The sequence below is a fragment of the Canis lupus genome, chromosome 29 (assembly GCF_048164855.1).
Source record: "Canis lupus baileyi chromosome 29, mCanLup2.hap1, whole genome shotgun sequence".
In the NCBI taxonomy this organism is placed as follows: Eukaryota; Metazoa; Chordata; class Mammalia; order Carnivora; family Canidae; genus Canis; species Canis lupus.
Window position 1 is genome coordinate 33,962,428 of NC_132866.1, and position 13,752 is coordinate 33,976,179.

Genomic DNA, 13,752 nt, shown 5'->3' on the forward strand with positions numbered 1-13,752 from the left:
ATCTGATCCATCACTAGAGTTGGAATTCCATGTGCTCTCCAATTGTGTTGAAATCACCGTGCAATACTCGAGGTACAATCTTAACAGGCCCAAAGCACAGTGTCTAACCCAAATACCACCCTTACATGAATGCAGTCTAAGAATTCCTAGCAAACTGTTAGTTCATTTGGAGGTTAACTAAACTGCCAGATCTTTTTCATATTATAAGTCAGATTTTCTACATCTTGTAATTTTTCAAATTAAATTTAAAAATATTAAATACAGGAAGTGCCTGACTGGCTCAGTTAGAAGAGCATACCACTCTTGATCCCAGGGTCGTGAGTTTGGGCCCCATGATGGGTGTAGAAATTACTAAAAAAAAAAAAAAAAAAAAAAAGTAAATACAGCATTTAATATTTTCCTCGTTAAAATTTTTAAAAAGATTTTATTTGACAGAGCACAAGCAAGGGAGAGCAGCAGGCTGAGGGAGAGTGAGAAGCAAGCTCCTCACTGAGCAAGGAGGCCTATGCGGGGCTTGATTCCAAGACCCTGAGAGATCATGACCTGCGCTGAAGGCAGATGTTTAACTGAGCAACCCGGGCACCCCTTCCTGGTAAATTTAATCTTGTTGGCTTTCACTTATCACTTAAGCCTACAAAGGGCATATTGACCCTGTAGGTAACTCTCCTAGCTTTGCGTCATCTATATATATAATTTATATTTCTTCTATGTATTTATTATCCAAATCATTATTTTAAAAGTATGCTGATCCCAAACTATCAAAGATAGACATCTAGAAGGTGATGCCAGAGTCTTGAAGCATTTCCCAAAGTATGTTTCATGTAATACAACCCAAAATGAGTGAGGGAGGTGTTTTGTGATGAGTTTGGGAAATGCTGGGTTTACCACAGCATTTCTCTCCTCACAATTATAATACACGTGTTAAGTCTCTAAGAGGGAATTAGAGTATAAAGTGTTTCCCAAACTTGGCTGACCTAGAAACGCCTTTAAAGAAATCTTTTCTCATCATGAGAAATCAGTATTCCTGAAAAGACTCTGAGGAATACTGCTCTGGGGTAATAATGATACAACAGCCAACTTCTTTGGGCAAATGATTCTTTTATTTTTATTTATTTATCTTTTTAAAGTAGGCTCCAAGTCCAATGTGAGGTTTGAACTCATGACCCTGAGATTAAGAGTTACATGCTCTACCAACTAAGCTAGCCAGTTATCCCAAGAGATTGATTTATAAAAAGCTTCAAATCCACCTAAATGCATTATCATTCAATCTACCTAAACTTCTTCATATTGTCAAAAGATTATCAAGATACTGTTGAATGTAGCAATGATATATCTTATTAGTCTAACTTACCACAAAGTGAAAAAGAATCAGGTAAAGAGACTTTATAGTATTAGGATTAGTAAACCATGGATACTCAATCTACTTTGAAAATTATGTTCAGTAAAAGCTATAAAGGTGAGATATATATTTGGAAGTTTCCCACAAAATTGGCTACATCTTAAACATTTTGGTCATTAAAAACTAATCTTCAGTTATATGAAAACTAAAATTCAGTGTTATGGCCAGCTCATTTTCTGGTGATATTTAGTAAAGTATTTCTGTGTATTAAGAATGAATGACAGGGGTACGTGGGTGGCTCAGGTGGTTAAGCATCTGCCTTCGGCTCAGGTTATGATCCTGGGGTCCTGGGATAGAGGCCCTGCTGAGCAGGGAGCTTGCTTCTTCCTCTCCTTCTCCCTCTGCCTGCCACCCTCCCCTCTTCTGCTCTCTCTCAAATAAATAAATACAATCTTAAAAAAAAAAAAAAAAGAGGGAGAGAGAGAGAAGAATGAGTTATAGGGGCACCAACCTGGCTGAGTCATACAGCATTTGACTCTTGATCTTGGGGTCATGAGTTCAAGCTCAATGTTGGGCATAAGCTTACTTAAATAAGTTATAAAAAATTATCACTGAATTCTGTATACTATTAAAAAGCATTTTTTTATAAAAAGCATTTTAATAAAAATAGTTTGACATTTTTAAGGTTTTCATACCTGAAAATTTTCATACCTTCAAAAGAATTTTACATATTCATCTGAAAGGTTATATTTAACAAAATAGATGGTCTTTGTAAAAGAAAATATTTTTTAAGTATACCAAAGTCTTTCAGGGAATTAATTTTAGAACTGGCAGTAGGAGGATGATAGGGTTTACTTATTTAAAAAAAAGTTTATACACACAAATCATATTAAAACAGCACATTTAAAACTGATTGAGACAGTATATTCATATAATGCAATACTAGTACCACTAGTCCTCTTCACTGTCTATGGGGTAGAAGACCTCAAGATATTGTTGAGATAACTGGCTTCCATTAGCAAGCATGTGATTGGCAGGATGATAAAGTCTTTTCACTCACAGGTCAGCTATTTCCTTTTCTTTAAAAGAGGGCAATTCTGATGATCCATCTTTTAGCTACAGTCTCTCATTGAGTCCCAATTCTCTTGCCTTCAGCTTTGATATGGTTCTAACTTTCCTCTTGTATCAGCTCATACTTGTCATCAAGTCCTCTATTCAGAACAGCAAATATCAGGAGTTTGACCTCAGGGCAAAGTCCGGGTGGGCAGGTAAAATTTGACCACTGGACCTACTTCCTAATCTTTCATACCCAGCAATTCATGAAGCAGTATCAAATTCAAACTAAAAAACAGAAGCATGACCCCTTATAAGTACTATGAAAAGGGCTCTTTTGCCTTTCTAAGTATACTTGAAAAGAACTGTCAGCCACCTTATTAAGACAGAAATGGATCACAGACTAGAAAAAAAGAAGAAAAAGTGCAGAAACCGTAAATAAAAGTGTTAGCACCCTATGTTTGGTGATACAGTACTTCGTATAAAAATAGTAAAATAATATTCTATGAAATACCTTTATAAAGTCAGGAACATTAACACACCAACTGAAACTTTAAGGCATCTTTATTTAAATAACACTGATATCTGATACAAAAAACTTCTATCACCTCATATGATACTTTAAAGACTGATTTTATTTTTAGTCAATCCCCATACTTGGCATTTCACCACTTAACTGTTTATAAATTGAGAAACAAATGTATGTGAAAAATAATTATCTTTGTCAAGTTATTAAACCCAAGCCTCTAAAATCATAAAATGAAGGTGTGTCTCAGTGGCCCAGCAGCTAATGACAAAAATTAGTTGCATCTTCTTGTTTCAGAATGCAAAAGTACAAAAAGAGTATGATTAAATTTTAACACTAATTAGGAAAAACTTTTAGGCCTCTTTAAAAAACTAGAATAATTAATACATTAAAAATTAAGTTATTAAAATTTATCCACATGCACTGAATACTAAATACCATACTTTAAAACTGTGTTTTACATTAAGTAGGTATTTCTACATAAATCTTTAATAGCTCTACATGTGTTGTAATAGATTTCAGAATTGTAAAGGTTTCTAAAAGATTATTTTGTATTCACTTTAAAGTTTCTTAAAAAAAAAAAAAATAAATAAAGTTTCTTAAAAAATTACATTGATGTGGAAATGCCAACCAGGATTTAAAACCTGTAAGTGCACATACATGAAAAGTAAATTCAACAAAAAAGACTTGTTTATTAATATTTGTAAGTGTGTCTTAGTAACAATTCCCTAGTGAGGGAATGCTTTACATATGCTTGTAAAGAGGCCTTCTTTGGTGTCAAATGATGATTGTCTTTGAAGGAAGATAGTACCTAGAATCAGAGTTTTAATCTGCATTGAACTAACCACCTATTTGAACAAATCAAAGAACAGAATCTTTCCCCACAGAATGTGGTCCTATTCACAATCTTATAGCGTGATTGTTAATACCATACAAATTCATACAAAAGAGAAAATATCACATAATAAATTTCAAATTTTCTAAGAACAGATTATTTGTATATAATGGGAGATATCCTCAAATTACACACTTGGCTTGGAGAACATATTCATGTCCCTGTAACAGGGAAACTTATAAGTGGCTATAACCTAATTGAAAGATGAACATACAACCAAGCCTGTTTCCAGTCTGCTAAAGGACTCCATTTTCTGTATTAGATCTGTATTAGATCATCTTGTTTAGGGCAATAAGATCATCTTGTTTAGGGCAATAAGACCACAACAGAGAGAGCTCCTTCTAAAGCAAATAGATCTTCCTTCAATAGAAAGAACATCTTCTGGTAAGCTGGAATAAAAGTTCAGAGTCCACGTTCTTGATTTTCTACTATCTTCTCCAATTTAGTTAAGGGTAAACAGAAATAAATATTAATATATTTTATATGTTCAGTGCTTTACAGGTAAAAAACAGGAGACAGGAGTAATTTTTTCAGTTTCCTTCTAAACTTGACTTGAAAGTATATATACCATTTATATCCACATGACTCACTGTCCATAAGTACTTCTACCCAGTTCATAGGGGTTTTGTTTCTCTAAAAGAGTTTTAAGCTCCACAAGAACAAAACGCTCTTACATTACTTTGGTGTCTGTTTCAACTACATTACTCCCTTCCAAATAATCAGTAATTAGTAGTTCATACATATGTATAGAAAACTGGTTTGGAATTAAAGCAAAAACAGCTATATTCTCAAACATTTACTAAAATCAGAACTCCTTAATTACTCAAATTGGTCCTGCTCTAAATATCACCGTGTAGTCTATTTACATCAACAGTAGAGCCCCATCTTCATCATCTCCATCCCCAAAGGGGATGGGACCATTAATAGACTAATACTACAGTGGCTTTGTTTTTTTCTTATGATTTTATTTTTAGGTAATCTCTATACCCAATGTGAAACTCGAACTCACAACCTGGAGATCAAGCGTCACATTGGCTCTTTGTTCTCTCTAGCCAATGCTCTCACATTGGCTTTGTTCTAATTCCATCTCCATTTGGTTCTTGCCAAGGGCAGCAGCCATCCTGTTGTTAGTTCTGTACCCCTGAGTCCTCTACCTTGGACCTACCCCTCCTCCATATTCTTGTGCCTCCCAACTCTATTAAATTTCTTAATTCCAGGCTAAGAAAGAAAAAGGAGGAGGAAAGAAGAAATGAATAAGAAGGAAAAAAATATGGGGGAGATAGAAAAAGGGTACAAAGTAAATAAAGAAAATGACAATACAGTAGCGATGTCAAAGAGTAGTAAATTGATTAGGAGATTAAAAAATTATCATTATTTGCTACTCTACTTAGACTTACATGACCAGAAAAGAATTATATTAATGTATAATTACCTTTTTAAAAGTAGTTTGGTCCGGGCAGCCCAGGTGGCTCAGTGGTTTAGCACCACCTTCAGCCCAGGGCCTGATCCTGGAGACCTAGGATCGAGTCCCATGTCAGGCTCCCTGCATGGAGCCTGCTTTTCCCTCTGCCTGTGTCTCTGCACCTCTCTCTCTCTCTCTCTCCCTGTGTGTGTCTCTCATGAATAAATAAATAAAATCTTAAAAAAAAAAAAAGTAGTTTGGTCCTTTTTTATGGAAGCATACAGAAAATTTATTTTATTATTTAAGATTTTATTTATTTATTTGACACAGAGAGAGAACACACACACACAAGCAAGGGGAGCAGCAGGAAGAAGGAGAGGGAGAAGCAGGTTCCCAGCTGAGCACGGAGCCTGATGTGGGGCTCCATCCCAGGACCCCAGGATCATGACCCGAGCTGAAGGCAGGTACCCAATCGACTGAGCCACCCAGGCACCCCCAGAAAATTTATTAAAAAAGCATTCTTTACCACAATTTTAAGCAAGGGGCTCCTTTCTAGGTTGTAATAATTTACTTTTAACTTGGGTCCTGACATTAATTATACCAACAAATTTTTATATAGGACCATGAAATCATTAAGAAATAACTCAAACTAAAAAAAAAAAAAAAAAAAGAAAGAAAGAACTCAAACTTCAAGTGTCATTAAACCAAAGTAAAAAGTTAGTCACATAGTTAGCAGGTAATGAATAAGTTAAATATTTACTGATGAGAGTGCTGCATGAGTCTGAGACACCAAATAGAGATACAAGTTCAGAGAGAAAGGCCAAACATATGGTTATCAAAGAAGCACTTTCGAAAGATTGTTTCAAGACAAACAAGCATTCCTATAGGATTAAAAAAAAAAAAGGCAAACAGTAGAAGGCAAAAAATGAGAACTACATTATTACATCTTACTTGTCTGAGGTCAATGAATGCTAGCTGTAGGGTATCCCCCTGGAATCCTGGCACAGGCTCAGAGCTGGCAAACACTGTAAGAAAAAAAAAAAAAAAAAAAAAAAAAACAAGAATAAAAACAAGACTGCAAAATATACAAGGATTTAACCACTAAATTAATTTCTACTCATTACAAATGTATTATATTTACATGTAACCATTTCAAATGAAGACTATTTATGAGCTTCAATTTCCACTACTGAGAATGTTCTCCACACCCATTACCACAAGTATTTTAATAATTTTAAACTTCTAATCTACCATTTAATCACTGTAATCCTTAATTACAATAAATTTAGAATGGTTATTCCACAAAAAGTTCAAGAGTAGTAATATACTTCAATCAAGAAAAGTTTTCTGACTCTATTTAGCCTTAGGTGAATGATTATAGAAACATTTTGAAACTATACCAATTCCATGGCTGTCAACATATTTCAAAACTTCTCCTTTGTTACAGAACATGCTTATGAAAATCCTACCTCTAGCTAAAAGCTATAATGGGCAGACACATAAAAAGTCAGTGTTACATGCAGACAAAGGTTCTAAGTAGCAGAATGAGGATGATGCAAGAATGTCTGTTTATGTCAAACTTCTAATAATTTTTTTCCACAAAGGAATCCTGCCTTTTGAAAAACTAAAATATTTTAAGATTGAAAAATATATCAAAAGATTTTTTTCCTTTTTTCTTTTTTTAAAAGATTATTTATTTTAGAGAGAGGGGAAAGGGCAGAGGAAGAGGGAGAGAGAAATTCTAAGCAGACTCCATGCTGATTGCAGAGCCCAGCACCAGATGGATCTCACAACCCAGAGATCACTACCTGAACTGAAAGCAAGAGTCAGACACTTAACTGACCATACCACCCAGGTGCCCCTCAAAAGATTTTTTCAATAATTTTTTGTACATAAAATATTTTAATACTAGTACCTAGCTTGTTTAGCTAAGTTGAAGATAATTCCACTATTAGTTATTTTGAAGACAAAAGACCTATCATTTTACATGCAAGCTTCTCTGATAAAAGTCAGAATGTCTGTAAGCATTCTCCCTCTCCATTGATATCTGAGTTTTTCTACAAAACATTACAGATTTTCCACTTAAGAATTTATCTAAGTGAGTATTTTAGAAACCATTTAAATTTGCCACATAGGGGCTCCTGAGTGGATCAGTCAGTTAAGCGTCTGCCTTCAGGGGGATTGAGCTGCTCAGCAGTGAGTCTGCTTCTCCTTCTCGCGCTGTGTGCTCGCTCTGCCTCTCTCTCTCTCTCTCAAATAAATAAATAAATCTTAAAAAAAATAAAAAAAGAATTAGGGCACCTGAGTGGCTCAGTGGTTGAGTGTTTGCCTTTGGTTCAGGGTGTGGTCCCAGGGTCCCGGGATCGAGTCCCGCATGAGGCTCCCCAGAGGGAGCCTGCTTCTCCCTCTGCTTATGTCTCTGCCTCTCTCTGTGTGTCTCATGAATAAATAGATAAACAAATAAAATATTAAAAAATATTTTTGTTATTTCAAGAAATATATATATAGGGTACTTATTTAAGATTTTATTCATTCATTAGAGAGAGCATGCAAGAAGGGGGAGTGGTAGAGGAAGAGGGAGAAGCAGGCTTTCTGCTGAGCAGGGAGCCCAACATGGGGCTCAATCCCAGAACCCTGGGTTCATGAACTGAGCTGAAGGCAGACACTTAACCGACTGAGCCACCCAGGTGGCCCTATTTTTTAAATTTTAAAAAAGATTTTATTTATTTGTTTGATAGAGCAAGAGAGCACAAGCAGAGGGAGCAGCAAAGAGAGAGGCAGACTCCCCACTGGGCAGGGAGCATACCATGGGGCTCAATCCCAGGATCCTGGGATCATGACCTGAGCCGAAGGCAGACATTTAGCCAACTGAGCCACCTAGGAGCCCCAACAAAAATAATTCTTAAGTTTAGTGCATTATATGTGAAATACAGTCTAGAAAGACTCAATCATATATTTAAATACATGAAAGTTTAGCACAGCTTAATTTATCTGGCATTTTTAGGGAATAAAGATGTCAAAAGTTTTTGTTGTTGCTGTTGTTTTAGGATAATGTTAATTTTATTTATTTATTTATTTAAAAAGATTTTATTTATTTATTCATGAAAGACACAGGCAGAGACATAGGTAGAGGGAGAAGCAGGCTCCATGCAGGGAGCTTGATGCGGGACCCGATCCCAAGACCCCAGGATCATGCCCTGAGCCAAAGGCAGATGTTCAACCACTGAGCCACCCAGGTGTCCCAAGATAATGTTAATTTTTCAAATCTTAAGCATTTTTGATAGAATTTTAAACTGTAACATAATACTTCGTTTTTTTAACTTTGAGCATTCTAAATATTATTTCTTTCTAAATATTATTTAAATGTTTCTTAATTCTCTGGATTACTGTTAAGAATGCTTTTATTCTATACAATATAATAAGTTCTGAAAGCTGCCATATTATTAAGGTCCCTTTTTTTTTACATTAATTAGTTCAGAAAGCTGTGTTGAGTTCTTGTGTCTAGCTCATAATTTTTCTGCCTTCTCTCTTGCAGTTTTTTTTTAAAGATTTTATTTATTTATTCATGAGACACACACACAGAGAGGTAGAGACACAGGCAGAGAGAAACAGGCTCCCTGCAAGGAACCTGATACAGGACTCGATTCCAGGACCCTGGGATCACAACCCAAGCCAAAGGCAGATGCTCAACCACTCAGCCACCCAGGCATCCCTCTCTTGCAGTTTTAATATAAATTCTTACTCCCTGCTCTCTCTTCATCTTATTAATATGCTGCCTTTAATAGTCTTGAGCTGGCCAGCCAGCTAACTGACCACTAGAATTGTGTCTAAAGAGCAAATACAGAATGAGCAAGAGCCTTTCCTACAAATAAGGTGAATGTGTTTTATATATGCTTTTGAGTATATGCTCTTTTCAAGAAGGAATAACCTTTTTGTTACTCGGAGGTATACCATTTTTTTCCTTTACTTCTTGGTTTTCTGCTATATACTGCATACATAGTTATGGCCACTAGGTGACTACGCTTACTTTTCTCAGGCCCCCTTTTCTAGAAAACTAAGATTTATTGAGCAAATCTACCCATAACTTTTCATTATTTAGTATAATTCACTCACATGATTGTCTTTTCATACGATGAAAAGTGGCATCCTTTCATATTGTGGTGATCCCATCACCCCCAACCATGTCCCAATCCCAAATAACTGAGTTATCTTTCTCTAGTATCATCAGGTCTTAATTGAAACATAATAAGCAAAATTCTAATAACCTGTTGTAAGTGAAGGTAGACAGCCCGGCATATTGTTGGCTTTCTTGGCCCCAGTCTCAGGCCACTGTTTCCAAGTAACAGTTAACCATGAATCCCTAGTGGTCTCCAACCAAGGTTATAAATGCCAGCTCAGCTTGTATCATCTCCACATATACACATCTATACACAGAAAATAAATACTTCCTCTAACACAGGGGGACTTACACACTTACTTTATACATCAGGCATAAAATGAAGCTCAATTTCGATTACACTTGCAATCATTATTTACTTTATCTCCCAGAATTTTTTCTGCACTGAAAATCATCTTTCATTTTCTTTTCTCTCAGTTCCTGTTTAATGTACTATAGTTTAAGCTCCATTACTTGGGATTAAACCATGGAGCTTAGTGTCAAAATTATGAGTTTCATAAATTTATATGGCACTTTATAGTTTACAAAGCAGTTTCTCACACACCACCTACTTTGATCATCACAATAACTTATTTTAATAAATAGGACATGGAGATGATGGGTCATAAAATCTTGTGTCTAGAAGAGACACTCTTTGAAATACCTCCACCAGTCCCCTGAAAACTTGGCTTAAAAGTCACTTAGTCCTTCATCTTATAGATTAGAAGAATTAAAAGTGAAATAACTTGTCCAGGATCATATAGTTAATTCAGATCTCCTAGCATTCACACAGTTAACCTAGAATCTGATTATTTAGTCTCTTACCTTTTATCTTATCTCTCACAAGAACGTAACCAATATGGAAGTACAATTCACTCATTTATAGTTCCTAGCGCTTTTTCTCAATTTCTTTTTAGGGAAAGGAGACAATTTAGCAATCTGATAATCATCTGGTACAGAGGACATTTCTAATTATATACTATCCAATTTGTTCAAGAGCTTCATATTTTTTCCTACTTCTTTAAAACCAAAATTCAGTCAATCCTGTTGTTCCTATCTTCTGAAACATCTTCAGCCTGAATCTGTCTCTACCTTTGTTCAAACTATTATCATTTCTTGCTTGGATGATAACACACAGTCCTATCTGGTCTCCCTGCTTCCTCTCCATCCACTACTCCTAATGTGATTTATGTAAGATGTATATGTAGTTTGTGCGACATCATAGTTTAACATCTTTCAGTGGTTCCTATCACCTTCCCAATAAAGCAAGACAAATAAGGTCCTTCATAATCTGGTCTTTACCAGTCTCTCTAGTCTCATCTCTTACCACTTCCCTAAAGGTACCTTAAACACTTTCCGTATCAAACTACCTGTATTTGCTTGCATAAACCACAATCTCTTTTCACAGTATCTGCTATCCTTCTTACCTGGAGCAGCCTTTCTCCTCTTCTTTTCCATCAGATAACTCTTACTTATCTTTCCATTCAATCATCACCCTCCGTGGAAGACTTCCATTATCCTGTGGGCTGGGTGAGTCTTCCTCTGTATTCTCACTACAATTTCCAGTGCACAGGCTAACTACACCACCCATTCTGCTATCTTATAATTGTTTATCTCTGTGTCTTCCCACCTGACCATGAACTCCCTGAGGGTAGAAAATATATTTTCACTTCTACATCCCTATCACCTAGCAAAATGCCTGAGATATAGTCAACAAAAGTTTCTTAAATAAATGCAAGGAAAATTGAACAAATGAACAAAGAAATTCTAAAAGGATGCTATCCAGTCCTGGTTATTGATATATTATGTAGTTTGCTGAATAGATCATGAATAGAGTTGTCCAACAGAACTTTATGCAATAACAGAAATGTTCTCTATCTCCAGTGAACTGAATTTTTAGTTAATTTAATACCCACACATGGCTTAATGCACTGTAAAGCTAGAACATACTATATATATATATTGTATTTATTTCAAAATAACTGAGGATGGCTGAGAATATTCCTAATGTTTTCATCAATTAAAACTAAACTGTGAGTTCTTCCACTAAACAAGAAGCTTGTGAGAAGTAGAGATCATTTCTTTTACCTCTATATAATCCATGTTTGGTGTATAGGAAATATTCAGCAAATAATGTTGAATGAACGAATAATAATACAAATCATTCATTTCTATTAATATTGTCTAATGGTTTCAATAATTCTGGAGATATTGTTCAACCTTTGAAGTTTTAAAGAAATGAATACTAATTTGGGGGATGCCTTTAAGTACTGTCTCCAGATTCCCTCTTGGCTCATCTAGGTCTTTATTTTTTATATGATTTGTCATATTTGGGGTTTCTGTGTTTTTTCTCTAGATTATCTTTAAAAAAAAAAGATTGTATTTATTTATTGGAGACAGAGAGAAAACATGAGTGGTGGAAGGAGGGGCAGAGGGAGAGAGAGAAGCACTCTCTCTGCTGAACAGGGAGCCTGAATTGGGGCTCCATCCTGGGACCCTGAGATCATGACCTGAGCCAAAGGCAGACACTTAACCAATTGAGCCACCAGGTTACCCCTCTTAGGTCATCTTTTTATTATTTTTATTTAATAATGCCTATTCCCTATTACGATATCTATTTCTTTGTCATTTAACCATGTCAGGAAGTATATTTTTTAAAAACACACATTGATCCTGGTCTTTCTATACAATATTTTAAAAGTTTCCAGGGAAAAAGAATAGTTTCTAGGCTTTCTAAAGTTTATTTTTAAACATATTTTATTTGTAAGTAACCCACCATGGGGCTCAAACTTACAGCCCTGAGATCAAGAGCTGCATGCTCTACCTACTAAGCCAGTCAAGTGCTCCTAGAGGTGTTGTTGTTGTTGTTTTTGTTTTAATAAAGCTACTCTAAATCTTTGTGGTTTTTTTCCTCTTAATGGCCCAACTTGACCATTTTTTGAAAACAAAAATCCCTTCATGATCTACTCATTTCCTCTTATTTTCTGCTAGAATATGGAATTTAATAATAATAAGTGATCCAAAGTTTAAAAATACCTTAAAAGAAAGACTAGAAGGGAAGATGTCTGATCTTACTGGGAAGGTCTTTTAAAACAACAGAGTAAAACTACTATATAAGCCTAACTGGGAAGGAGACAAGTTTGAATTAATTTAGAAGAAACTGAAAGTGAAAAATAATACATGTTAATATATGACAAATATAATGACAAAAAACGTCTTCCAAATTGGCCATCTCCAAAGTTCTAAGAGAATAAAGAATATCTGTAGCCAAAGCCATGAGTTATTTGTATATATAACAAAAAATTTTGCCCTCAGGATCTACATATAGATGTATAGGGTTTAGTATGGGGGTACAAAAACTGCTAAGAAGTCAGGCTGGAAGAGAGCACTTGGGTGACTCAGTTGGTTGAGCATCTGACACTTGATTTTGGCTCAGGTCATGATCTCAGGCTCCTGGGATTCAGAACAGAGCTGGGCTCCCTACTCAGTGGGGGAGTCTCCTTCAGGATACTCTCTCTCCTTCTACCCTTTAGGATTCTCTCTGTCTCATATAAATAAATCTTTTTTTTTTTTTAAGTCAGGCTGTAAGTATTTATCCTGGCATGAAAATATAAAATCTTCTCTGAAATTAAATACAGAGGGAATAAGTCCTTGAACAATCTTATCCTAGGCACAGTTATTTTTATTAAAAGCAGAGAATGTACATTATTTGGAAAACATCTACAAGAATATTTAGGATTGTCAGGGGTGGGTGGAAGCAGAAGCAAGGGTCATAAGAGCAAACAGACCAAAAGACTGACAAATGATTGAGAGAGAGAAAATGGGGAGGCTGGCCAGGCTAGTCTCAAGACTGTGGACAACAAGGGAGAGGTATATAAAATGGAATGAGTTTGTAACTAAATAAATGACTGAAAATAAATATAGTAGTCTTCATATTAAAGAGATTCCTAATAATTCTATTTCTTGCTAGATCTGAAGATTTAAAGTAGCTAATTAGAACTAAAATTTTGGCTAGGCAAAGAAGGTGTTCCGTGTGCTCCAGATGTGTCATTAGAAGGAATGATGAAGAGCACCATCTAGTGGTTTTTCTGGTGGTGAAGAACTCATGCCTAGAAGTCCAGGGTCTTAGAAGTTTTGACTTTCAGACTTATATTGTTACATGTGATTGGGAGCAATGGGATGTAAGCCTTTAGGACCAAATGTCCCATATAATGGCATCCAGTATACTATAAAATGAGACGTTAAAATATTGTTCTATGGTATATATCCACGTGATTCTCCCTGAATCCTTTTATTTGGAGATACAGTTCTTTTTTCAAGGTTAGAATTAGAGGCCCTGAGGTCAAAGCCATACACACACACACACACACACACACACACA

At 35.5% G+C, this 13,752-nt stretch overlaps 1 protein-coding gene across 15 annotated transcripts in view; it reads right to left on the reverse strand.

Annotated features, from left to right (window-relative positions):
* EXOC6 (exocyst complex component 6) overlaps window positions 1-13,752 on the reverse strand; it is a 223,381-nt gene that overhangs the window by 33,544 nt on the left and 176,085 nt on the right. For 10 of the 15 annotated variants that reach the window (XM_072806090.1, XM_072806089.1, XM_072806087.1 and 7 more), the window contains 2 exons: window positions 6,167-6,240; window positions 5,246-5,329 (listed from right to left, as the gene is read on the reverse strand). In XM_072806090.1, the coding sequence (XP_072662191.1) occupies window positions 5,246-5,329; window positions 6,167-6,240 (158 nt within the window). Of the gene's footprint in view, window positions 1-2,938; window positions 4,249-5,245; window positions 5,330-6,166; window positions 6,241-13,752 lie in introns of those variants that run through there. The other 5 variants (XM_072806091.1, XM_072806092.1, XM_072806097.1 and 2 more) reach the window with 2 other exon arrangements.